The sequence below is a fragment of the Natator depressus genome, chromosome 17 (assembly GCF_965152275.1).
Source record: "Natator depressus isolate rNatDep1 chromosome 17, rNatDep2.hap1, whole genome shotgun sequence".
Taxonomy (NCBI): Eukaryota; Metazoa; Chordata; order Testudines; family Cheloniidae; genus Natator; species Natator depressus.
Window position 1 is genome coordinate 22761186 of NC_134250.1, and position 27420 is coordinate 22788605.

General features: G+C 45.0%; 1 protein-coding gene and 1 pseudogene across 1 annotated transcript in view; both read left to right on the top strand.

The window, feature by feature from the left end:
* LOC142000578 (myeloperoxidase-like) overlaps positions 1–27420 on the top strand; it is a 78280-nt gene that overhangs the window by 39814 nt on the left and 11046 nt on the right. Inside the window, exons 7-11 of the mRNA XM_074974959.1 lie at positions 4123–4283; positions 7521–7773; positions 16619–16789; positions 19439–19676; positions 23429–23646. Coding sequence (XP_074831060.1) covers positions 4123–4283; positions 7521–7773; positions 16619–16789; positions 19439–19676; positions 23429–23636 — 1031 coding nt within the window. The 3' untranslated portion in view covers positions 23637–23646. The remainder of the gene's footprint in view (positions 1–4122; positions 4284–7520; positions 7774–16618; positions 16790–19438; positions 19677–23428; positions 23647–27420) is intronic.
* On the top strand, positions 10385–12303 carry LOC142000617 (E3 SUMO-protein ligase ZBED1-like; annotated as a pseudogene).

Sequence of the window (27420 nt, forward strand, 5' to 3'; positions counted from 1 at the left end):
TAGCAGGCTTCCTGCTTCTGATGTACTTGCTGTTACTTGTTGAGTCTTTGGCTAGCTGTTCTTCACATTCTTTTTTGTCCTTCCTAATTATATTTTTAAACAACACTTGCCAGAGTTTATGCTCCTTTCTATTTTCCTCACTAGGATTTAACTTCCACTTTTTAAGAGGATGCCTTTTTGCCTCTCACTGCTTCTTTTACTTTGTTGATTAGCCACGGTGGCTCTTTTTTGCTTCTCTTACTATGTTTTTTTAATGTGGGGTATACATTTAAGTTGAGCCTCTATTATGGTGTCTTTAAAAAGTTTCCATACAGGTTGCAGGGATTTCACTTGTGGCACTGTACCTTTTAATTTCTATTTAACTAACCTCCTCATTTTTGTGTAGTTCCCCTTTCTGAAATTAAATGCTACAGTGTTGGGCCACTGTGGTGTTTTCCCCACCACAGGGATGTTAAATTTAATTATATTATGGTCACTATTACCAAGCAGTCCAGCTATATGCACGTCTTGGACCTGATCCTGTGCTCCACTTAGGACTAAATCAGGAATTGACTCTTCTCTTGTGGGTTCCAGGTCTAGCTGCTCCAAGAAACAGTCATTTAAGATGTCAAGAAACTTTATCTCTGCATCCCATCATGAGGTGATATGTACCCAGTCAATATGGGGATAGTTGAAATCCCCCATTATTATTGAGTTTTTTATTTTAATAGCCTCTCTAATCTCCCTGAGCATTTCACAATCATCATCACTATCCTGGTCAGGTGGTCAGTAGTATATCCCTACTGCTATACTCTTATTATTCAAGCATGGAATTACTATGCATAGAGATTCCATGGTACAGTTTGGTTCATTTTAGATTTTTACTTCATTTAGAACAATTGAAACACTGTCATCATCTAGAGTCTGACCTCCTGCATAACACAGAACTTCCCTGAAATTATTCAGTTTGAATAGAGCATATTGTGATGTGTTCCCCCCGGGGTGTCACCTGGAACTGGGGTATCACTGAGCCATCTGACTCATCACCCGGGGTTCCCTCTCAGCACTGTGCTGCTGTGACAAGCTGTAGACCCGCTCCTGGTCCTAGACTGCCAGCAGCATTTACACAGGCAGGGACACACCCAGCTGCAGTTACTAGCTGTGACCAGTCACTGCTGGAACCAACAATGGAGAGGCTACAGCCAAGATACCCCCAGCTTTCCAGCCTAGGACCCCAGAGCTGTACTGTCCCGCTTTGGTCAAAACCTCAATCAGTATGAATTTATTACTTAGTTCGCCCCTCCCTTAATGTGGAGAGGAATATGCAACAAGCCTGTGTTAACCAAACTGAGATTTTTTCCCCAGACCCTGCACTCAAAGGCACACTGATTTAGATAAAGCAAAAAACCAAGTTTATTAAAAGAAGATAGATTTTAAGTGATAGCAAACAGATCAAACAGATTACCTAGCAAATAAAAACCCCCACAAACTAAGCCTAAAATACTAGAGAGATTGGATATGAATTAGCAATTTTTCACCCTGGCTGCTGATACAAGCAGTCCACCAGGTTTCCATACACAGGCTAGAAATCCTTCTCTCCGTTCAGTCTTTGTTTCTCAGATGTTTCCAGGAGTTCTCTTATGTGGGGCATGAGGCCACTATATGTCACACCCCACCTTAGATAGTTTTAACATACGATGGGAACCCTTTGTTCCAAAAATAGTTCCCAGCCCAGTTTGTGGAAAAATACAGGTACCCAAAATGGAGTCCAGTATCATGTGGTCTGGTCACATACCCTTGCTGAGTCATAGCAGCCATTACTTACAGGCCCGCTGAAGCGATACAGAATCTTTGTAGAATTTTTCTGCCTGCCTCTAACAAATCTTCGCATGTGCGAACTGAGATCTGGGTGGTTTTTATGGGGATGGCAAAATTACATCCCTCACACTAGGGCCCTGTTTCTCAAATGTGGCCACTGTTGCAGCATGTGGATACCGGGGGTTTCCCTGCGGCTCAGGCAGGTTCCTGGGCAGTGGGAGCAGGAAGCATCTGCTCCCTCCCCTTCCTTCCTGTTGCTCCTGCATGTGCCGCCTCTCTGGAGACACAGGTGGGACACACAAGGCTTAAGGAGCAAGGTGAGCAGTTGGGGTGGGGGGAGGAGGCGAGTGGTGAGGCAAGTGGCTGGCAGGGTGGCCTGGCGGGGGAGTAAGCAGGCAAGCAGCGAGCCAGCAGCAGAGTGAGGAGGCAGGTGGGGGGTGGGTCTGGCTGCGAGTGGGGGAGTGAGGAGGCGAGCAATGAGCCACCAGCGAGTGGGGGTTCTCGTGGCAGGCACGGGGGTGTCTGTGGCAGGGGAGCGAGGAGGCGAGCGGCGGGTGGGGAACTGAGGAGGGACGCAGGAGGCAAGTGGTAGGCGGGGGAGTGAGGAGGTAAGTGGTGGGCATATGGGCAGCAGGTGGATTCCCCCCTTTGGGGAGGCTCGTCCCTGACTCCACCACTTCCGCCTGCCCCCCCCCCAGCAGCCAGAGCCCCAAGACCGCTGCCCTTCTGTGGCTGGAGCCACAAGACCCCAACCTGGAGAAGCCCCGAGTGTGTCCCCCTCAACTGGAGGAGCCCCAAGAACCCCCCCACACACACACACACCTGCCCGGAGAAGCCCTGGGCCAGCCACAACCATGCCTCACCTCCCCAACCCTCCCCAGACCCAAGCTGCCCAGAGATGTTTTTCATTATTATTTGGACTTCTATTATGTCAAAGCATTTTTAAATTTACTTCAGAATTGTTGTACAGACAACCACTTTTATCCAAAAAGCAAAAGAAACAATAATAAAAAGACAAGAACATGCAAAATACCTTATTTGGGTTTCTATTTTGTTAGGCCCAGTAAAGAATAGAGATAATTGTGCATTATTTTTATTATTGAGTTTGCAAAAAAAAAACCCAAAATCTTATGTCAGGGTTCCCTCCCCACTCTGAACGCTAGCGTACAGATGTGGGGACCCGCATGAAAGACCCCCTAAGCTTATTCTTACCAGCTTAGGTTAAACACTTTCCCAAGGCACAAATTTCGCTTTGTCTTTGAACAGTATGCTGCCACCACCAAGTGATTTAGACAAAGAACAGGGAAAGGACCACTTGGAGTTCCTATTTCCCCAAAATATCCCCCCAAGCCCTAACACCCCCTTTCCTGGGGATGCTTGAGAATAAACAAATGGGCACAAACCAGCCTTGGATTTTTAAGACCCAAAAAACCCAATCAGATTCTTAAAAAACAGAACTTTATTAGAAGAACAAAAAAAGATAAGAGATCAACTCTGTAAGATCAGAATGAAAGATAATCTTACAGGCAGTCAGATTCAAAACATAGAGAATCCCTCTAGGCAAAACCTTAAGTTACAAAAGACACAAAAACAGGAATGCACATTTCCTCCAGCACAGCGAATTTCAAAAGCCAAAACAAAGAAAACCTAACGTATTTTCTAGCTAGATTACTTACTAACTAGATTACTTACTAACTTTACAGGAGTTGGAGGGCTTGCATCCTTGATCTATGCCCGGCAAAGGTACCACACACACACAGACAAAGCCTCCCCGCCCGCCCCCCCCAGATTTGAAAGTATCTTGTCCCCCCATTGGTCATTTCTAGGTCAGGTGCCAGCCAGGTTACCCAAGCTTCTTAACTCTTTACAGGTAAGAGGATTTTATAGTACTGTATCAGAGCTTCTTAACCCTTTCCCTTTATATTTATGACACCTTACATTAATAAATTACAATGATTTGGATGTATATATGTGTATATTACTTTATTATCTTTAGGAAAAGTAAATAATTTTAGGAAAAAAGTGTTCGTGCAGCCACCAGAAAGAGTTGGTGGCCGTACTCTGAGGCCACCGAAAAATTTGTTGCAAGAACCTGTGCACAAGGGCCAAATTTCCAGTCCCTGCTCCACAGCATGGAGGTGCTAGAGATCCTCAACAAAACAGTTGTAAGAACATTTTAACATGGTCAAAATAATATTAATTCCCTAGCTCCATTCTTGGAATTGAAAGCAGCTCAACTTACAATGCAGGAGTCTAATATGGCAAATTAAAAACAGTTCCTCAGCTGAATAAAATATAAAATTATACTGTATTTTTATAATTTAGGTGATGCACGAGCAACTGAAAATCTGGGACTAACAGCTATACACACTCTCTTTGTGCGGGAGCACAATCGCTTGGCTATCGAGTTGAAGAAATTAAATCCATGCTGGGATGGAGAGAAGCTCTACCAGGAGGCTCGAAAAATCATAGGTGCCATGACCCAGGTACTAGCTGCAATATTGTTTTCGCTGCCATTCCCTTGTTGATTAAACATTTCTTGCTCAAATTTAGACATGATTTTTTCCCCTCCAGAATTGCCTGTGCAGGTTCCTACACACCAAGCTTGCTCAGTCCTGTAGCCACTGGGGGTATGTGTGCAGCAGCCTGCAGATCTAAATGTTTTAGGCACCCTATGTGCTGCAAGTCCCCTCTGCCTTATCAGTCATTCACAGCTCAGTTTTAGTGGCTTAGTGTTGTACAAATGGAAATAATTTCTGTGACAGATATTTAACCGCATGCGGTATCTTTGGGGACCAATGTAATCAATCTAGGAATAGTTTCAGTATGATTGTGTTCTACTCCATTGGGGTAGTTACTACAGCTCCTCCAGGAATTAAAAACAGTGTGGGGATGATTAATGTGAGTTGCTAAGACAACTCCGTGGGGTGGGTTGCATTTCTTGGCTCAGACTGGGTTTTCCAGAGACAGGGAAAGAACTTGGGCTATAGAATGGTTGAGTTTAAACACACTCGAGGTCCTCATTTTGATTCAGGAATCAGACAGGACCTTTGGTCCTAAGGGGAACCCACTGCCATCTGAAGGGTTGGAAGAGACATTAGCCTACCAGACTCCCCATGTGGAAGTTGGGTGATTTCTGGCATGTTTAGTTTGTGTGTAAGAAGTTTTATTGTTTTTATATGTTGTCTCTGTGATGCTTTTATCCTAAGAATAAATGTACTCTGCTGAGAAAGAGCTGTGTGGTAGTTGGTAACTACTGGCTCGTGCCAGTTATTGCCCTTAGAGAGAAAGCACAGCCCAGGCTGACTGGCTTGGAGAGGATATCATGGTGGGTGGCAGGAGGCTGTGCAGCCTTAAAACCCCAGAGATGCGGGTCTCTGTCCAAGTAATGTGACAACTGGGAGCCTAAAACTTTACGTAGGAGGAGAGAATACATGTGCAGTTACCCTGAAACTGTGACAATAACAAAAGGAGACCTAAAGAGTTAATTTTTGTCCCTGACATGGCCATATTAGGCTGCATTAGTAGGAGCATTGCCAGCAGATCGAGGGAAGTGATTATTCCCCTCTATTCGGCACTGGTGAGGCCACGTCTGGAGTATTGTGTCCAGTTTTGGGCCCCCCACTACAGAAGGGATGTTGACAAATTGGAGAGAGTCCAGCAGAGGGCATCAAAAATGATTAGGGAGCTGGGGTACATGACTTATAAGAAGAAGTTAAGGGAACTGGGCTTATTTAGTCTGCAGAAGAGAAGAGTGAGGGGGGATTTGATAGCAGCCTTCAATTACCTGAAGGGGGGGTTCCAAAGAGGATGGCACTTGGCTGTTCTCAGTGGTGGCAGATGACGGAACAAGGAACAATTGTCTCCCTCAATGGGGGAGGTCTAGGTTGGATATTAGGAAAAACTATTTCACTAGGAGGGTGGTGAAGCACTGGAATGGGTTCCCTAGGGAGGTGGTGGAATCTCCATCCTTAGAGGTTTTTAAGGCCCGGCTTGACAGACCCCTGGCTGGGATGATTTAGTTGGGGTTGGTCCCGCTTTCAGCAGGGAGTTGGACTAGATGACCTCCTGAGGTCTCTCTTCCAACCCTAATCTTCTGTGATTTCCCTATCACATGTGGTCTGAAAGCAGCTTTTCCTCCAAGGGCTTTCCTGGCTGCAAGGTGCAGGGTTACTCTGCCAAGCAATTTATGGTGCCTTTGAACCTGGGAGCACATGGCCTGTGCGGATTCAAACATCACCTAACCCTGAATCTTCTCATGCCTACCCTTCTAAAAAGGGAGGCGATGAAAGAGCAAAAACACCATATTCTCCTTCTCCTAAACTGTCCAAGAAAACAGTGGAAAAACCTCTGCTGCCAAAAGTATCAACAATCTGCCTCCCTCAGGAACAGTACTGAACTGAGAAGAAGGAGAGGAACAGGTTTTGGGGGTAACTGCACCTGTAGTCCCCCTCTGTCATCCTTCAAGGCCATCTACTTAAGGTTGACTCCAAGATCTCATTCCTGAGTGGTAACAGCTAATTTAGACCACATCATTTTGGTCTAATGGGATTATGTTTTCTAATGGGCATTTCTTTGCACTTATCAAAACTGAATTTCGTCTGCAGTTTTGTTGCCCAGTCACCCAATTTTGTGAGAGCCCTTTGTAACTCTTCACATTCTGCTTTGGACTTAACTATCTTGAGTAATTTTGTATCATCTACAAACTTTGCCACCTCACTTTTTACCTCTTTTTCCAGGTCATTTATGAATATGTTGAACAGCACTGGTCCCAGTAGAGAGCTGTTTCCCTCTCTCTATTCCGAAAACTGACCATTTATTCCTACCCTTTGTTTCCTGTGTTTTAACCACTTACTGATCCATGAGAGGACCTTCAGTCTTATCCCATGACAGCTTACTTTGCTTAAGAACCTTTGGAGAAGGACCTTGTCAAAGGCTTTCTGAAAGTCCAAATATATTATATCCACTGAAACACCCTTCTCCACATGTTTTTTGACCCCTAAAAGAATGCTACCATGGAGATCCTTGACTTTAATCTCTTACCAAGGCTCTTGGGGAGCTTTACAGGATAAGGAGATCCAGCTGGGGAGGAAAGTTCATATCTCAGCCATGCTGTCTATGAGTGAAGTTCAGCCCTGTGCAGAGGCCAACACAAGGCACAGGCACTATCGAAGCCCTTCAGGTAGCTGGGCCTTTCTAGTCATCCTTCTGAATATCAACACACTGGCTTTTCTCTGGTCCTCTGGACCATCAACATCAGTGGCTCAGAGAGCTCCCCGGCCAATTCTTTTAATTCTGTTGGGGGAAAGTTTTCCAGTCCTGCAGATTTAAAACATTTAACTTCAGCAGTTGCTGTTTAGCATGCTCCCTACTTATTATTGGAATAGAAAGCATTTAATGATCACTGCAAGTTATGAATACATCCTCCTGCTCCTTTCAAAACACAGAACAGAAATATTTATTGAAGACTTCTGCCTCTTCTGCATCATTACACACAATTTTGCCATCCATACCTAGTAACAGAACAAAGCCATTGCTTGAATTGCTTTTGTGTCTCATATATTTAAAATTTCCTTCTTTTATCTTCCTGGATGTTTCATTGATGTCTTGCATTTTGACACAGAATTTTTGACCAATCCTATTGATAATGTTAGAAAGTGATCGTTTTTTTCCTTTAGAAAGAGTGTATATGAGCTTCTAACTCAGTCTGTACTCCCTTCCAGGTCGTAACATACAGAGACTACTTGCCACTTCTGCTTGGAGATGAGACTGAGAAGGAAATACCATGCTATGGGGGCTATGATGAGTCTGTGGATCCCACCGTGGCAAATGTATTTTCCTTGGCTTTTCGGTTTGGTCATAGTTCAATACAGCCTTTTGTGACCCGTTTAGATGATCATTTCCAACCTTTGGGTCCACATTTCCGGGTCCCTCTTCACCTCACATTCAGTGCTTCCTGGAGGATTGTAATGGAAGGTAAGCATGCTTTGCCAGGCCCTGCCTGCAGTCCTGCTTTGTCAGCAAGGCAGAGATTCAACAATGTACTTAAGCAGATGAGTTCACTGGGACTTAAGCACATGCTTCAAGTTAACCACATGCTTAAGTAAATTCCTGAATCAGAACCTAAAGCTCATTACATCTGATCATTTGTTTCTATGTATCAGGACATGTTTTCAGTTTATAAATCATTTCCTCAATTCCAGCAAATAAGCAATTTTCATCAAAGTGTAATTATCTGGGCAAATGGATAGAATCATAGAACAGGAAGGATCTTGAGACATCATCTAGTCCAGACCCCTTATGGGAGGACTAAGTATTATCTATTATTTGTATAGATTATTATTAGGGCTGTCAATTAATCATAGAATATCAAGGTTGGAAGGGACCTCAGGAAGTCATCTAGTCCAACCCCCTGCTTAAAGCAGGACCAATCCCCAACTAAATCATCCATTTTTTTTTCTTCTTGACCCAGATCCCTAAATGGCCCCCTCAAGGATTGAACTCACAAGCCTGGGTTTAGCAGGCCAATGCTGAAACCACCGAGCTATCCCACTCACATGTTGCTGAGGAAGGTGAAACACTCCCTCCCCCAAGGTTGCTGTCAATCTGACTGGGGGAAATTCCTTCCCAACCACATGTATGGTGATCAGTTAAACGCTGAGCTCGTCAGCAAGAATCCGCCAGCCAAACTCCTCAAAGGGAAAGCCTTAGAGAGAGAACCTCTATGGCCACGGAGCCTGGATGAGATGCCAGACTTTGTGCTATGGATGTTCCAGGGCCAGGATTTAGATCTAATGCAGAAAACCAAATGCTGCAGTCCTTATGAAATCAAGGGTATTACTCCAGACATGTTTAAGTGGAAAAAAATTTGGCCCCTTATGGCTTTCATTGACTCATTTGGGAGCATTACGCACAGTTGCATGTCTAACCAATTACAAATATGAAATAAATATGAAATTACAAATATGAAAGTAAGTTGAGGGAGTGGGAATAGTTAGGGTTAGAATGGCTGGGAACAGCCCACACCATATTTGCTAGCTCCACCCCCTGGTGTGGCCATTACTGTCTTCTTCTGCGCATGTAAAAATCTGTCTGAGACCTTCTGTGCACTAAATGCTCCTTCCCATTAATAAAGCAACAGAAAAATTGTTCCCACCAATGCCAAGAAGTCTGGAACAATTTGGCTGCCTTGTATATTTTAGAAGAAAATGCAATTTCTAATAGCTGACAGAAAGGCTGTTACCATTTCTGATGTTTGAAAAGCCAATATTTCGATATCGTCCACTTTGGATATTTGAATGCCCTAGCACAGCCAGGCAAACACTCTTCACATTCTCAAATGCCAACGTATGAAGGGGGAAAGGAAAACAAAAGCCAACTATTCCACTGTCAAAAGATAGAACACTTGGTGAAAAGGGGCTTTAAATAGTACCATTAATGGATTGAAGGAGAAATCTTCATCAACGACCGATCACAATAAATAAAATAAATGGGCCATAGACACTACCAAATTCTTGCAATAAGTATAATAATAATTATTATCACTTATGTAGTGCTGTCACATCCAATCACTTTATGGCCAGGATTCTCAAAAATTGACAATTGGTTTTGCCCAAATTGAGAAACCTTAAAGAGGCCTGATTTTCAGAGTGTGGGTGCTCACGTTCTTGAAAATCTGTGCTTAACCCACTAAGGCAAACAATGTACCTTAGTGGCGCACCACTGAGCTGGGCCTCAGGAGAACTGGGTTCTAGTGCCACCTGTGTCACAGTCATGGTGGGTGACCTTTGCCCCATCAAAGCACCTCTCTGTGCTAGAGTTTCTCCATCTGTAAAATGGGGATCATGACACTGACCTTCTTTGTAAAGCACTCTGTGATCTATACAGGAGGTAGGTATTATTGTAAGGTAGTTTGTCTCCTGAATACCTATGTGAGGGAGGGAGGTATTATTATGGGAACAGAGGCAGAAAGGTCCAGTGACTTGTCCAAAGTCACAGAGAAGTTAGTAGCAAAACTGGGGTTAGAACACAGGAGTATGTGGCTTTGAGTCCTCTGTTTGTACTAATTAATTGCAGTTGACTCAAGTGTTTTAACGCAAAACAAATTAAAAAATAATCGCAATTAATTGCAGTTTTAATCACACTCTATACAATAATAGAATACCAATTTAAAGTTGCTATAAATATTTTTGAGGTTTTTCTATATTTTCAGACATATTGATTTCAATTACCACACAGAATATAAAGTGTACAGTGCTCACTTTATATTATTATTTTTATTACAAATATTTGGACTGTAAAAAAGATAAAAGAAATAGTGTTTTTCAATTCATCTCATACAAGTACTGTAGTGCAATCTCTTTATTGTGAAAGTGCAACGTACAAATGTAGAATTATTATTTTTTTAGGGCTGTCAATTAATTGCAGTTAATGCAAGCGATTAATGTAAAATAAATTAACACATTATTTTTAATGAGTGTTAATCACATACTTCTCTTTTGACCCTCTTCACTTACTGTACTTCATCACTTGGCCGACATTGACACAGTTCTCATGATCTGGAGTGATTAAATATCAGAAAAAATTAATGGTGCAAAGCACCAAAAGTTCAGGTCTTTTGAATGGGTCTTTATTTTTAAAAAACTTCTGGGTGGTTCTCTGGATAAAAAGATGGTCATCTGTAGTTATTGCAAGGCTGAGTTCCAATACCATGGAAGTACTTCAAGTCTTCAGTACCAGGTACACGCTAAACATGCTTTCACCTCAAGTTCTTGTGCTACAGATAACCTACTGACAGCAAATGAATCCCTCCAGCCACGACAGAATATGCTTAAAGAGTTTCAGGATCGCTAGGAGCCCCTGGATCAAACAAAATACAACAGCTTAATCAATGCTATTGCAAAGTGGATAGCTATGGACTGCAGACTGTTCAACATTGTAAATGACAGAAGGTTAAAAGATGTTATTCAAATTGCATCTTCCAATCAGTCATACACCTTGCCCTCCTGAGGAACTATTGTATCACAATTACATGACCTATATCACGAGAAAACTATAAAGTTGGAGCTTCTGAAAAATGCGCTAACTGTTGCTTTGACTGGTGATCACTGGACATCCCTGTGCAATCACAGCTATCCTGGAGTCACAATCACCTGATTGATGCTGCATGGACACTGCAGTCATTTGCTTTAACAGTAACGCAGAGAGACATTATGCTGAAGCATGTGCAGAGCACTTCTTGGATGTTGCGAAAAAATGAAATATTCAAGAAAAGGTTACAACAATTTTGTACTGACAATGCATGTAATATGATAGCAGCAGACAGTCATTTGCCTTTTGAACATATGACATGCATCGCTCATGGTCTGCAGCAATCAATTACAGTAGCACTCAGTGATGGTGGTTTTGAAAACATGCTGTCAAAATGTAGAAAACTTGTGGGCCATTTCAAACACAGTCCAGCTAACAGTACAGAGCTAGAAATAAAACAAGCGGCAAATGGACAGAAACAAGAACCTCTTGTACAAGACATTTCAACCAGATGGAACTCCACACTGGGTATGGTTCAGTGTCTGTGTAACCCACACACCTTCTGCGTGTGGTGTTCTGTCCCATCTAGTGGCACTGAGACCACTTAGAGAGAGAGATAAAATGTGTCTGCTATACAGCCTTGGCTAATAGCTAGGTGGCTTTTAGCTCATGTGGTAGAGGCTCATGTACTAAGCTCCAGAGGTCCCTGGTTCGATCCTGCCCACTGACGGCTGGGGTCTGTCGGCATTACATGAGCTTTGAAATAAAGTCACTATCACAGCCACATTAGATCTTCAAAAGCACAGCTTATCAGTGCCAACAGGAAAGGATTTAAAAAACTGCAAAAGCTAGAAACACTACTTGAGCCCTGCTGGTTTGTGAGTGAATTCCTTGGGGGAGAATTGTATGTCTCCTGCTCTGTGGTTTTACTCACATTCTGCTGTATATTTTGCGTTATGGCACTCTTGGATGACGACCCAGCATATGTTGTTTGGTTTAAGAACACTTTCACTGCAGATTTGACAAAGCACAAAGAAGGTACCAATATGAGATTTCTAAAGATAGTTACAGCACTCGACCCAAGGTTTAAGAATCTGAAGGGCCTTCCAAAATCTGAGAGGGACGAAGTATGGAACATGCTGTCAGAAGTCTTAAAAGAGCAACACTTCAATGTGGAAACTACAGAACCTGAACCGCCAAAAAAGAAAACCAACCTTCTAACATGCATCGGTCCACACTGCTTTGGATCATTATCAAGCAGAACCCGTCATCAGCACATCCTCTGGAATGGTGGTCGAAGCATGAAGGGGCATACGAATGTTTAGCATATCTGGCATGTAAATATCTTGCAACGCCAGTTACAACAGTGCCATGCGAATGCCTGTTCTCACTTTCAGGTGACATTCTAAGTAAGAGTTATCTTCCATAAATGTTAACAAACTTGTTTGTCTTAGCGATTGGCTGAACAAGAAGTAGTGCTGAGTGGATTTGTAGGCTCTAAAGTTTTACATTGTTTTATTTCTGAGTGCAGTTATGTAAAAAATAATAATTCTACATTTGTAAGCTGCATTTTCACGATAAAGAGATTGTACTACAGTACTTATATGAGGTGAATTGAAAAATACTATTTATTTTGTTTATAATTTTTACAGTGCAAATATTTGTAATAAAAATAATTATATTTTGTTGTAATGGAAATCAAAATATTTGAAAATGTAGAAAACATCAAAATATTTAAATAAATAGTATTCTGTTATTGTTTAACAGTGCAATTAAAACCGCAATTAATCACCTTTTTTAATCTCACGATTAATCACAATTAATTTTTTAATCACTTGACAGCCCTAATTATTAGAGATTATTATTACTATAGAGGGCTATATTTATTATAGCCGTCTTATAGACTTGGGGCTGCAAGATCTTCTTCTTTGATAGAGGTTTTCCAGGATGACATTTACAATTGTCCTCCCCACAGCTAGAGCGTCTCATAGCCAGGGAAGGGAGATGAGCCAAAGACTCTGTGAAGTCCAATAGGGACCTCACAATGCTAATCTAATTCACCTGGAAGGTACTAAGTTAGTATGGTGATGGATAATGGCAGAGAACTCTAAAATGGACAATGGACAGCAGATGAGCCATGAGCTTCAATCTAAACATGGCACCACAAATAGCCAGTGCAAGTTTAAGCTGCATGTGCAGATGGAACAGCTCATGGAAAACAAGGGTAACAGTCCCTGTTCGATTGTGACTACACTTGGAATGCTGCATTCAGCTCTGGGCACCAGAAGAAAAAACAAATTGAAGGACATTAAAAAAAGCAACAAAAATGACTCTAGGACTCTAGTATGCAGCGTTGTTACAGCGATTTTGGTCCCAGGATATTAGCGAGACAAAGTGGGTGAGGTAATATCTTTTATTGGACCAACTTCTGTTGGTGAGAGAGACAAGGTTTTGTGTTACACTACCTGAAGAAGAGCTCTGTGTAGCTCGAAAGCTGGTCTCTCTCACCAACAGATGTTCGTCCAATAAAAGATATTACCTCACCCACCTAGTCTCTCTGGGATTCTAGGAAAGATTTTAAAAGCTGCCAGTAACTTTCACTGTGTTGAGTAAATGAAACCTTGCAATACCACTTAAACTATGAAATTATATGCAAAAACTAGCAGTGGGCATCTGCAAAAGAACTTTCTGATAATTGTATCCTTAAAGACCTGGAACATGAGCTGAGGCTGAATTGTGTCTTACTCCTGCTGCAGGGCTAGTTTAATCTTCTGCTTTGAATGTTCTGCCTCTCATCAGTGTAGATATAATTCCCAGTTACAATGCAACATAACTTTTAATAGCTGTTCTATTAATTCTAATCAGCCACCATTTTAAAATGGTGCTTTTGGTGATAGCCCGCTTAGTTTATAAAACTTATACAATGTACTGTTTTCATATTAAATATGCCTTTAATCAAGGACCCAAAATCACTTTCCAAACATGAAGTAAGTCTCATGACCTTCAGAGGTGGGAATTATCTCTGTTTTACAGCTCCAGAGACTGAGATGCAGAGGCCTAGAGCCAGATTTTCAAAGGTCTTTAGGTATCTAAAGATGCACCTAAGTGCCCATTGAGAAAATCCCATTGGACTCCTATCTGTGTCCTTAGATGGCACCTAGCTACTTTTAGGAATCTGGCCTCTAGTGATGGTAAAAATTTTGGTGACAATCAGTAAAAAGCAATAAAAAATCAGTACAAACTGAAAACAAATGGCCTTATCTAGATTACGAACAAATATCTCAAACAGGAGATTTTTTCCCCCAAAGAAGATTGCCTGAGTTTATCAATAGCATTCTGCTATATTTTAAAAATACACAATTCTATAGCTCATTTCACTCACATTTAGTGGTGACACTTTCATTTTATATGTAGACCATCAGAGGGGTAGCCGTGTTAGTCTGGATGTGTAAAAGCGGCAAAGAGTCCTGTGGCACCTTATAGGTTAACAGACGTATTGGAGCATAAACTTTCGTGGGTGAATGAATACCCACTTTGTCGGATGCATGTAGTGGAAATTTCTAGAGGCAGGTATAAATATGCAAGCAAGAATCAGGCTAAGGATAACGAGGTTAGTTCATGTTTTATATGCATTTCAAGCTAATTGGATACATATACAATGGGACAGAGTGCAGCCACTTTAGAACTGACTGCCCTACCTCTCAACTTACTATGACTCATTCAGCAGAATCTTAAACCAAATTAGCCAAAGTATGACATGGGTGAACTCACCACTTGTGAATAAGTAAATAGTCATTGGAGCAAGGGCTTGACCATGGCTCTTTCACATGGTAGATACAGGCCCTAGCCACCAGGCTATCGAGTCAACATCTCTCGCTCTCTGTCTCTGGCCCAATGAATTGCTTAATACCAAATGGAACAGCTTCGACAGGAGTGACTGGGACACCCCCACCCTCAGATTAACCAATAGCCTGGCAGCTAGGGCTCTTACCTGGGATGTAGGAGAGCCGAGTTCAAGGCTTTGTGCCAAATCAAGCAGAGGGGGATTTGGAAACCGCTCTTCCCTTGCTAACTGGGGAGCATGAACTTCAGCCAGTCTAATTCCCACTCTCCTTATTGCTGACTGTCTTCTGCACAGGACCCAAATGGGACCAAGCCTGGTAGGGGAACACCTAGCTTATAAATCCTGCTGGGATTTAGGTGTGCGCGAGGGTGCTGAGCAGCTCAGTGGCATCAGGATTTTGGAGGCTTTATGCATGCCCACTGGTGGACATGTAGGCAGCTATGGAATTTAGGTGTCTACAGAGTTAGGCAGCAGTGGAGCCGGGGTTTTAAGGATCTTATGGCGTGGAAATTGGGGGCCTAAGTCCCTTAGTGGGTCTAGCCTGAGGCACCGCTATAGACTCAGCGTTATAAGAACTGTATAGCTTTTCAGAAATTAAACAACAGCTAATGACCAACAGCCCTGTGCTCAAAATATCCTGAATATCAAAATCGCATTACTAGCAGCCCACATCACCCACAAGCAAATGGAGAGGCTGAGAGAGCTTTAGACAGACAGCCAAGAAAATCCATTCCTTGTCCTTCTGAGTTACACATCAACACCCGTCATGGTTACTGGATATAGTCCAGCCCAAATCCTGATGGGAAGACAGCTCAGAACTACTGTTCCAGCTTTGGAAAAGAACCTATTTCCAAAGTGGCCAGATATGAAGAGAATAGACAAATCAGATAAAACGGCTAAAAGAGCTTTTGAACACTTTTAGGATAGACATCACTCAGAGAGCTGCTAGGTCTAAAACCTGAGGAACATGTTCATATCAAATTGGGAACTCTATAATACAGCTTAGCGCTGCATTACATCACTGACAGAAGGATTGTTCCGTGTGTTTCAGGAGGTGTAATTAAGAGTAATGTCGTAAAGCTGAGAAAAGGAAAATTTAAGCTGAATATCAGGAAAACGTTCCTGAGAGTAAGGAATTCAACACTGGCCAACTCTTCCAAGGGAGCCAGGGGATTACAACAAAACCATTGGGGAGGACATTTTAAAACTATACAGAACAAAAGGAACTGTAAAACAAAGCCCTTCTCTATGAGGAGGGCCTGGCAAGGATAAAGTAGAGCTTGGTGAAATTTTTCATTTGAAACATTTTTTTTCAATGAATGGGGGCCTTTTTTGTCAAAGTGGAACTTTTCACAGCAACTCCCCACTTTCAACAACATTTTGAATTCTTGTTGAAAACTTGAACACCAAAACATTTCAGCTGACAACCATATATTTTTCAATTTTGCCACTGTTGGCCTCAAAATTTTGATTTTCATGTTTTTGATGAAAATCTAAAAACTTTTGAAGACAAATTTAAATGAAATTTTTCCCAGGAACAAAACACACATTGTCCAGCCAGCTCTACCTGTGAGGCCTTTTCCAGCTCCTGTTTTATTGCTCTGAGGTAGAAACACAAAGATCCATTTTTCCTGAAGGAGAAGCCTTCCCGGTTCTTCCTATGCAGTTTGTTTACTAAAACTGCTTGGCTTCCTTTGAGCAGCTCATGTTGTTATCAGCCAACAGGCTTCTGCATCTGCAGACATTCTTAAAAACTACTCTGGTTCCTTAGGGGGAACATGGTGCCAGGAAGAACCTTCCCAACCATCAGAGCAGGAAGGATCTCAGGTGACCCCTGAGGAGCAAAGTGAGCACTGGGGCTAACCTTCTGTTGCACAAAATGTAGCCTACAAGGTGGAATGTATTACAGACTGTTCTGTTTCGTTCTGGACTTGACCTTCATTGCAGGTGGCATTGACCCGCTTCTCCGTGGTCTGCTGGTTGACCATGCAAAACTAATGAAACAGAACCAAATGGTGGTTGAGGAGCTCCAGGAGCGGCTTTTTGAACAGGTAGAAATAATTGGACTGGATCTAGCAGCCTTAAACCTGCAACGGGGAAGAGATCATGGTCTTCCAGGTAAGTAAGCATAAGACTGCATCCCACAGGTAGTAATAGTGTTCTTTCTGCGTTGTTTGCAGTTGCTTCCACAATGTGCTAGGCTTTTCCAGACAACCCAGGAAGGACAGAGGAGAAGGCGGAGTAGAGGAGAAGGGGGGTAATACAACATTGAAAAAGAAAATGATAACCAGGGAGGGGCAGAACTGTGCAGAGACTTGGAGAAGGTGGACAGAGGCTTAGATCTAATGTCAGAACTGATGAGAGCCAGGGGAGGGATGTGATCATGGATGGAGAAGGAAGGTGGCTCTATTGCTGGATTCTGGATGGGCCAAAGGGAAAGGGAGTGTCCGGGTGGCCAGAGGGAGGCTGGTGCAGCAGTCAGGACCTGGACAAGAGATTTGGTGTGGAATGGAAAGAAAAGAAGGGATCTTGGAGATGCTGAGGAGGAAGCAGCAGGGTTTGGAAATGACCTGGATGGGCAGCAAGGGAGAGGGCAGAGTCAGAAATAGCCCCTGCGGTGCAGGCCCGAGTGACGGGGCTGGGGGTTATCGCTGGTGGTGCAGAAGAGGGAAGGTTTGGGAGGGAAGGGAAGGTGTTTGGGTTTGGCCGTGTCCCGGGTAAGATGATGCAGGACACCCGAAGAGAGATGTCAGAGAGCCAGGCTGAGAGGCGGGATTGGACGGCAGGAGACAGGCGAGGCATGGAGAGAGCTGTGTGAGCCATCAGTGTGCAGATGAGAGCTGAGTCCTGTGAGGCTGTCCAGGGAGCGAAGGGAGATGAACCAAGGGCAGAGCCCTGGGAACACCCCGAGAGGGACAGGGGGTAGCCCCACCAAGAGGGCTCGTGGTAAAAGGGGTAGGAGAGGACAGAGTCTCAGCACCCAACATGGAGAAGATGTCCAGGAGAGTTTCTGCTGTAACTGCCTCAAACTCTGACAAAGATTTGTGGGTCATGGTGGACAATCAGCTGAACGTGAGATCCCTGTGCAATGCCATGGCCAAAAGAGTTTATGAGATCCTAGGAGAAATAAACAGGGGAATCTTGAGTAGCAACAGAGAGGTTATTTTACCTCTGAATCTGGCACTGGTGCGACTGCTGCTGGAATACTGTGTGCAGTGCTGGTGCCCACAATTCAAGAAGGATGTTGATAACCTGGAGAAAGTTCAGAAAAGAGCCATAAGAATGATTGAAGGATTGGAAAACATGCCTTATAGTGAGAGAGGCAAGGAGCTCAATCTGTTTAGCTTGACGCTGAGAAGGTTAATGGTTGACTCGATCAGTCTGCAAGTACCACATGGGGAACAGAAATTTGATAATTGGCTCTTTAAATGTGCAGACAGAGGTACAACAAGACCCAGTGTCTGGAAGCTGAAGCTAGACAAATTTGGATTTGAAAAAAGGCATAAATTTTTAAGTGATGGTAATCAACCACTGGAGCAATTTGACCAAGGGTTGTGGTGGATTCTCCATCATTGGCAACTTTTAAATCCAGGTTGGATGGATTTTTTAAACGATACACTCGTTCAAAAGAAATTCTTTTGGGGAAGTTTCTGGCCTGTGCTCTACAAGAGGTCAGACTAGATGATCAGGGATCCCTTCTGACCTTGGAGTCCATGAAAACAGTGGTGACTAGATTTTTCCCAGCAGGAATAGTATCTGGACTTCACTTTTTGGTAGAAATTGCTCAAACTTTCAAAACCAAAACAATGTCCTTTGGCAGATTCTGAACCTTGGATTATTATTGTTATTTGTTTTACCATAGAACCTAGGAGCTCAAGGACTGGAGCAGGACCTCACTGTGCTAGGCCCTGTACAAACACAGAACAAAAAGACAGAGGAAGAATCTAAGTATAAGATGAGACAATAGATGGCTACAGACATACCTCCAGGGAAGCACAAGGAAACAGCTAGACAGTATTGATCAGCCCGCCAGGCAGTGGGTCTCCAAACAGCAGCAGCCTAACTGTTGGCAAGCTTGTGTAGGCATCACACACAGGAGAGTTTGAAGGAGGATAATGAGGTCACTTTGAGAATGTTGACAGGGAGCTCCTCTCATGTGCAAGGGACAGCATGAGAGAAAGCTCAAAGCTGCTTGTTTGAAAATTTAACAAGTGGGCAATGGAGGCTGCCATTGGCCAGTCAGGTAGGCACTGACACCTAGATGGTACATGAGAGATGATAGGCAGGGTGAGGCCTTGATGACAGGCGTAAATGGCCTTGAAAGTGAATACAAGCAGCTTGTGTTCGATGCATTAGAGAAGTGGGAGACAGTGGAGGGATCTAAAGAGAGGAATGACGTGTTTAAAGGAATTGGCTAGGAAAATTATCCTTGCAGAAGTATTCTGGATCGTTATGAGTGGAGCAAGATTGCATTTGTCAAGGCCAGAGAAGAGACTGCTGCAGTAGTTGAGATGCAAGATGAGTAGGACACTGAACTTTCTAAGTCAGCTTTAACTCCCACTCCCATTTGTGAAGACAGTACTTTGTTAATTCAGTGTCTGATTCTAGATGACACATCAACATCAGCTGAAATACGTTTTAAAATCCTGGACAAGGCAAATGTTACTCGTGGGCAATGGCAAAGCGGGCTGCCCGTGGGGAATGGACTACAAATGGGGGGATGCTAGCACAGATGGCAGTACTGACTGCTCTGCTCTGGTTCTGCAGGGTATAACGCCTGGAGGCAATTCTGTGGGCTTTCACAGCCTCGCAACTTAGCTGAACTCTCTGAAGTGCTGAGAAATCGTAAGCTAGCCAAGAAGTTTATGGACCTGTACGGGACACCAGACAATATTGACATCTGGATTGGGGCTATGGCAGAGCCGTTTGTTCCCAATGGCAGAGTGGGACCTCTCCTGGCTTGCATCATTGGATCTCAGTTCAGGAAATTGCGAGATGGGGACAGGTAGGCTGACTGGAAAGTGAATCTCCACTTCCATTTTATTTACAAAAGAACAAACAGCAGTCGGTGTCATGTGCTGTTCCATTCCCTCGCCGATGAGCTTGCTTGGTGTTCCAAGCTCCACAGCTCAATACCGGAGTTTCATTCACAGTTATTAAAGGGACGCCCTTGTGGGAAGGGCAGTTGATTAACCCCTACGTGGCCAGGCAGCTCCAATCACTGGTGCATGGATGGTCTTTAGAGGGCTCTGAAGAAAGGTGAAACACCCCCTTAAATCTCCTTTAAAGGTGATAATTTCTGGGGTCATTATCCTGTGTTTATGAATCCAGCCTGCTTCAAACCAACATGAAAAATGCGAACACTATGTCAATTTTGATTTCTGTTTTGTGTATTGCCACTTTAAAAACATTTCTTACAAATGCAGGTTTAATTTGACTGTTATTGTTGCAGCAGAGTTTTCCTTTTAACAACAATGTCACCACCATTCTCCCATAATTGATGACATTCAGAAACACTACATTAAAAGAAAGTTATGTAGTTTGCAAAGTTGAGCACTCAGAAGCACTCAGAAATAAGGCTGCCTGCAATCTTAATTCGGCACCCTTGTGCGTATGCATTTTGACCGTCTTTTTAATTACATGATTGCATGTTGTCGGGGTGCTGGGAAAAACAATGTCAGTCAGTACACAGGATGGACAGTGCTCCGGGAATGAGGCAGCTGTTCAATATTTCTTTATATCCCTCTTGTTCAGCGTGTGGCCCCTGCCGTGTTCACCTCACATCATCCAAACCTTGCAGTGAATACAGAATTAGTCATTTCTTCATGGGCAGTTCCATGGCACTTACCGTAGTATCACCGATATATTTTCACAACACCTCAGGGAGGTAGGAAGGTGTTATGGGCCCCATTTTACAGATGGGCGCAGAGCTAGTAACTTCATAACTTACAAGCCAAGCCCTTGTTCCTCCTGCTAAATTTCACATCCATACCACAAACCCTTGGGAGCACTAGAGCTCTTCAAGGAAATGGCAGGAAAAATTGGCTAATGTGGGCAAAACTACCTCTTTCCCTCACCTTGTTCTCAAGGGGAGCCAAACCATTTTTGCTGAAACACAGCAGAAAAATCCAGCTTGAGGCAGAGACCAAGTCTGGTGATTCTCAGCCTGCAGGGTTCAAGTCTGGCAAAGTAACAAGTGATAAACCAGAGGGACCTGAGCTGGGCCAGCTTCCTCCCCTCCCTCCTTCATCCCTTCTGCCACAGGCTTGATGGTGGGGGGATAAATTATTGTCGTCCTGCCTGAGAGTTGGGGCGGAAGTGTCCCGTTTCTCCCTCCCCTCAGATGAACCTTATACTAGCGTGTATAGCACTGCAGAGAGACAGGGTCCCAGAAAGGCCCCCGGTATCATGCGGTTCAAGCTAGTTTACCCCCCTACACATGCCTGCCCCCTCTCCAGTAGCAGGAGCCGCGCTAACAGCATGGCAAGGATTCCCCCTTCCTCATGGAGCGTGGGGAGTGCTTAGGCAGCAGCAACCCTGAGATCTGCTCCACCATACACCAGCCTCACAGACCAAGGAGGAGAGGCATCTCCTAGAGTGCAGCACTCCAGCCCTCTGGACTGTGCCCTTCACTAGCTGTAGCACTGCCTGCAGGCGCTCACCATCCCAGTCAGATCATGGCCCCAGCTCCAACGGGAGCAAAGAGCCCTCTGGGCCTGTCAGTAAAATCAGCTAATGCCTCCCTGAAACAGGGCGAGTTCCTCGTATACACTAGTCTGTCTTCTGCGCAGTGCTTGGATGGCGTGCACAATGAGTGGAAAAAGATACAAATGTGGTCAAGCAGAGTAACTGCCCACCAGCCCGAAAAGGGTTAAAGAGAGCCTTTGGGCCCAGCTAGCCCTGCCCTGTTATACCTGCAGCCAATGCCAGGCTTGGAGGGGAGAGAAAAGGAGGGAGCCTGGCTCAGTTTGGTGAAAAGGCAAGAGCTAGCTGCCTCCCTGCCCGAGGGAAGGAGCACTGCCCTGCCAGCCGAGGCAGTCACCAGGAACCCAGCACCGTCTTCCTGGCCAAATGAAATAGCGAAAAAGGCCTAGGCGCACCCGGCCTGAGAGGAACCCGGGTCCAAAGCACAGAGACCTTGTGGGGGTTCTGACCCCGGCAAATTTATAGCTGCTCCACCTGGAGGAAACTGGGACTGCAGCAGGATGCTGCCCAGGGTCCACGAGGGGCCATTACTGGTGACAAGCCATCACAGGAACCTGGTCTGTAGGGGCCAAGCCCCAAACTGAAGGGGCAGCTGTAGGAAGTAGCCCAGGGCAGTGGACGTAGACTCCCCGTTGGGAGGTCCTCTACTCAGGGGTTGACTTAAACGGGGCCCTGGGCTGGGATCTGGTGGAATGGGAGGGTCCAGATCCTCCTATCTGCCCACCTTAAAGACCGAGGCACCTCGATCACAGAAACAGAGAGCAGGAAGTTAAGTCCTCCAACCACTAGGTCGACTGGCCTCCCAAACCCCCTTTGCCGTTTTGGTGGAGAATGTGGGCAGATACCCTAATCCCTGCCAAAGGGAATAGAAACACACAAGCCAACCAACCCTCAAGCAATCCCCATCCCCACCTCCCTCCTCACTGAATAGAGATGAAAGAGCTGCTAGAATGGATGGCTGAACAAAACACACACCAGCAGCAGGAACTACTTCAGCAGATGGGCAAACAGCAGCAGCAGCTGATCTGTGAGTTAGCGACCTAGCAGCAGCAGCTGGTCGTCCAAAGGTGGCTACAATACTATGGCCATGTAGTCCAGTAGAACCAGTGAACCCCACCCCAGCTGTGATTGCCACTGCTGTCAGACTCACCAAGGTGGGACCTGATGAGGATCCTGTGGCCTTCTTTGAAACCTTTGAGGAGGTGGCCATGGTAGCCAGCTCACTATTCTAGCCAATTTATTCCAGGGTTCTCAACCATTGCAGACCCTCTTACCCAGGTGCTCCACTCCATTGCATGCCCCTGTCCACCCTGTCTTAAAGTCTGAAGCACCTCGACCACACAAGCAGGGAGTCAAGTCCTCCAACCACTAGGTTGACTGGCCCCCCCAAGCCCACTGTTACAACAAAGAACTGGGCAGCTACCTCATTCATACAGCACCGTGCGTTGAGTGAGCCAGGGGTTGTTTGTGGACTAAACAGTATGTGAACATTCAGTTAAGGTCTCTAACACAGCCCATACGCACAAGAGGGCAGAGTTAAGATTGCGCAGGCAAGCTTAATTCAGGGATTTCCTAACCTTTGCATAGATCCATAGATGTTAAGGCCAGAAGAGACCATGGTGATCATCATCTGAGCTCCTGCACAGCACAGGCCAGAGAACAGCTGTGACTCCTGCGGAAGCTTTTTATCCCGTGACTTTGCAATCTAAAATTCTTTTCATTTTCAATAGAACTTATCTGTATAAAATCTTCACAGTCTTTCTCTGGAAATCTTGAAGGCAGTTTGGCTATAGGAGATTTATTCACATTAGAAATACACTTTTTTTAAACTACCAGGTGAAATTGTGGCCCCACTGCAGCTGGTGGGAGTTTTGCTGCTGACTACAATGAGTCCCAGATTTCACACCCCATCACTTGTATTTCCTTTTCACAGGCAAGGCTACTTTCTATATCTATGGAGAGAAAACAAAATCATGACCCCCCAGAACTAAATTAATTCCCAAGAAGGATAAACCCAGGCTGTAACACTGCTGCTTTTCTGCTTCTTTGTAGGTTCTGGTGGGAGAATCCCGGGGTTTTCACTCCACAGCAGCGCCGTGCCCTGAGCAGCAGTTCATTGCCACGGGTTCTCTGTGATAACACTCGCATTAGAGAGGTGCCCAGGGACGTGTTCAAGGTCAACCGCTATCCTGAGGACTTTGTGAACTGCAGAGTGATCGACCGTCTTGACTTGTCACCTTGGAGACAACGCAGTAACTAGGGAGTGGAAGGTACAGAATGGACCCCGTGCCCAGAGAAACACACGCAACTGGGCCCATGTGGAGACTTCCCCTCCCCAGCGCTCCCTGGCCTTTCTTCCCCAGATCAACCCCAATCTCCAAACAAACTCACTCTTCCAGCCACCCTTCCTCAAACAGATCCTTCCTCCCAGTCCCCCACCTTGATCTTCCTATCTGCCCCAGAGGCTCCTGCTTGTCTTCACTATAACATGAGGGAATGTTAGCACCGTTTGGCGGAGTTGTGTTAACCAACGCACTGGCGAATACAGCCACTGCAAAGTTGGTTTTAACACCACGTTAGTTAACACAACTAGTTCAGGGCCATGTTCTGTCACGCCCTGATTTTCTAGTGAACACAAACCCATTGACTCTCTTGTCCCTAAGGCTCTGTCACTGCCTGGCCCCGGTACCAATGACCCAGCCTTCACCCACCCTGCTCACAGACCGTAGGCTGGATCCAGCTGCACTGAAGACAGTGGGAGGCTTTCCATTTACTCCAGTGGGAGTTGGACTGGGAACCCTAGATCCCTGGCTGTGGATCATATTCTGACAGCTGATCATATTCTGACTGTACTCATAGTTATCTTCTTAAGAGAGATTCATCCACTCTAGAAATGGGAAGGATCTGTTAGGCCCCATGCAGGCCCTGTCCCTGCGGCCAGTGCAGGATTGTTCCCTGTAGTGTTTCTCTAGTGTCATAGCCAGGCTCCCAAGAGGTGGGGTTTCCACGCTTTCCCTTGGTACACTTTTCCACAGCCTCCTAGACCTCACTGCTGGGATGATATTTCTGAAATCGTGTCTAGTGTTCTATTCAGGCACTTACAGGGTGTTCATCCCCATAGTATCGACCAAGCTCCCACGAGTTACAGATGAAAATGTGCTCCTCCTTTCTGGCCTCAAGGGGATTGAAATAATTTTAACGTCATTTGGAAGGTTTCTCAGGTCCAGGATGGACTTTCTGGAGAGAACCAGCCCTACCCCACAACAGCTTGCTCAGGAGCAAGGACTTGGGTCTTCCACATCCCAAGTAAGTGCTCTAACCACTAGACTATAGAGTCACTCTCTTTCAATGACTCCTGTTGGAGCTGTTCCATTTTATATTGAAAAAATTACATGTTTATTGCTCCAGAGAGGCTGATTCTATTGCCTGGTGGTCAGGGTACTCACCTGGGATGTGCAAGATCCAAGCGCCTACTGCAAATTGGGAATGTGAACCTGGGGTGTTTTCATCCCACGTGAGTGCCTTAACAATCAGGCTATTGGATATCCTGGGGTGGGCTGGTGCTTGTACTCATATTTGGGTGTGGGGGATTTTGAAAGGTCTCAATTTTGTTTTGAATTGGAACCGAACAAATTAGAGACCTCATTTTTCCCCAAACTGGAAGTGCTGTTTCTGGCCAGCCCTAGTGTTCCAGTGGAACTCAGGTGCCGGAGGACCTCTGGCTGCAGCAGGGTGACTGATCTCTCAGGGAGCCAGGACCAGTGCCATGCAGGGTCTTGAAAAATCCGGACAGCACCCCATGGAACTGGGCTCTGAATTGAATGGGGAGCCAGTGCAGAGAACGGCATGCTGGGGTGATGTGTTCCCAGTGTCCTGTGTTGCAGAGCGACCACGTTGCTGTGTTTTGAACAAGCTGTTTTTCCTCAGGGCTTGGTCTTCCCTCCTAGATACAAGGAATTGCAATACCCAGCTTAAATGTTACAGTGCGCAGATCACTGTGGCCAGGTCTGCCTTTTCTAACACCGGGCACAATCGGGCCAGCCACAGACCGCAGGGAGGTTTTTTCTTTGTTGCTGTTGCTACATAAATCTAAGAGAACCCCAGGCTGTGGACCAGAGTGGCAGTCTGAGGGCAGATGGCTGGGATTGTGATAGAGGAGGAGTGCTTTTCCTTTCCCACATTTGTCACATCAGTCTTATCCTGGTTCAGCTTCAGCCAGCTGCTCTTCATGCAGGAGCTGAGCTTGGAAGGCAGTGAGAAACTGTCACGGGGCAAGTGCACCCTGTCCCCCTCTGGGGTGGGGGAAAGGGCATTATAGCCCTACGGCTAAGTCTTCCTGAGCACCCTTAGCCTCTGGGTGGTATGGCCTAATGGCCAGGGTCAACAGGGTTGCCCTCTCTCGCAGGGCCATGCAGCCTAACAGTCAGAGGGGGATGGGCCACCGCTAAAGGGAGGTGGTGGGCAGGGTAGGGGGACCCAAACCCTCCTTACTCCGCCAGGTCCCAGCCCAGGGCCCTGTCAGCAGCGAGTGTACTCACCACTGGCTCAGCAGAGATCCAACCAAAACACGCTGAGTTAGTGCCCGGTCCTACAACTGGATCAATGTCTAGTTCCCCTGGGGTGCTTCCTACTGTATCTTCCAGTGGCGCGGTCTCTGGATTTCCTCGGTCTCCAGGGTCTCTGACCTGTAAAGCTCCCAGCAGTTCCGACATCTCCTGGGTGTCCATGGGTAACCTTGTAATTCCTTTGTCCATTAGATTAAAGGGCCCCCTAATATCAGATTGAAAAGAAGCTGGATGATGCAATTGTGTCTTACAGTGCCAGTGATATACCTTTTATTCCAACAGTAACTAGGCAGATGTGAAACTACACCTGCTAAAGAGAAATTTCTTTAAATCCGCAAGACCAGAGAATTTGCATCCAAGAGTTCCAAAAGAATTGCCCAAGAAGCATTCTGAGCCATTGATCTTAATTTTTAACAAATATTAGAAACAATGGGAAAGTCCCAGAGGACTGGGGAAAAAGCTAATATTCTGCCAATATCCTAAAAAGGCTAAAGGGGATAACCTGGGTAATTACAGGTGCTGAATGTTCAACACCAAAAATTGCTTCACCCAGAGGCAGAATACACAATATTTCAGGGGAAATTTCGTGTCCAGGACAATCCCAGCCACCCAGGAGCCTTCTCTGCTTTATTGACACCTTTCCCATTTCACCCCACAGAACAAGCATCCAGTGACTCCTTATGATGGAAGTTGAGATTTCCTTGGAGGGCTGGATTCAGGATGCTGCTGGCAAGGATTCTTCACTCCTTTCAGTCTAACCCCCCACTGACTTTTGCTGGCTGGAATGCATGGCCTAGCTGCTGCCATTTTGCCTGTGTTTGTGTTGATTTTCTTCCATTTGCAAAAACTTCCAACCCTGTAATTAGCTTGCAAGTGGCCATTGCTAAAAGAACTAGGATTAGCTAATAACACTAGCTAAAGAAGTCCAGATTGAATTGAAGCCCATGAGTGCAGATTTACAAGTTAGTGATTGTAGGCTGCCTACTGGCACCTATTTTTGTGATTCTTCAATTTCTTTATAATACAGATGATTGATTCTCTTTCTGGTTTCTCTGAATGGTGAATGGGCAAGTTGTACACATTTAAGATATTATCTCAATAAAGCCTGATTTATGCAAAAGCGTATTTGGGTACCATCACCTCCCATTTCTGATTATTGTCAGTACATTGGAACAAATACACTGTTAACCAAATAGCACTATCTAGCAGACTATATACGTCTCTAGCACCCCTAAGGGAAAGGGCCATTACTCCTGTCTCAGAGTCCAGGGCACTGCCCCCCAGCTGTTTTGTTCAAGGCGTCAGCCCCCTTTTGTGCCAACCAAAAGTCAGTATGCTTCTGCAGCCCACAAAAAGCATAGTCTGAGACCTTTGGGAAGCCAAAGAAAGAGAAAAGACCTGGCACTTCTCCTTTCTGAGAGCGCTTAGGGGGACAAGGCTCTCAAACCTTTTCCCCGTTCTGCAATCCCTGCTTCCAGG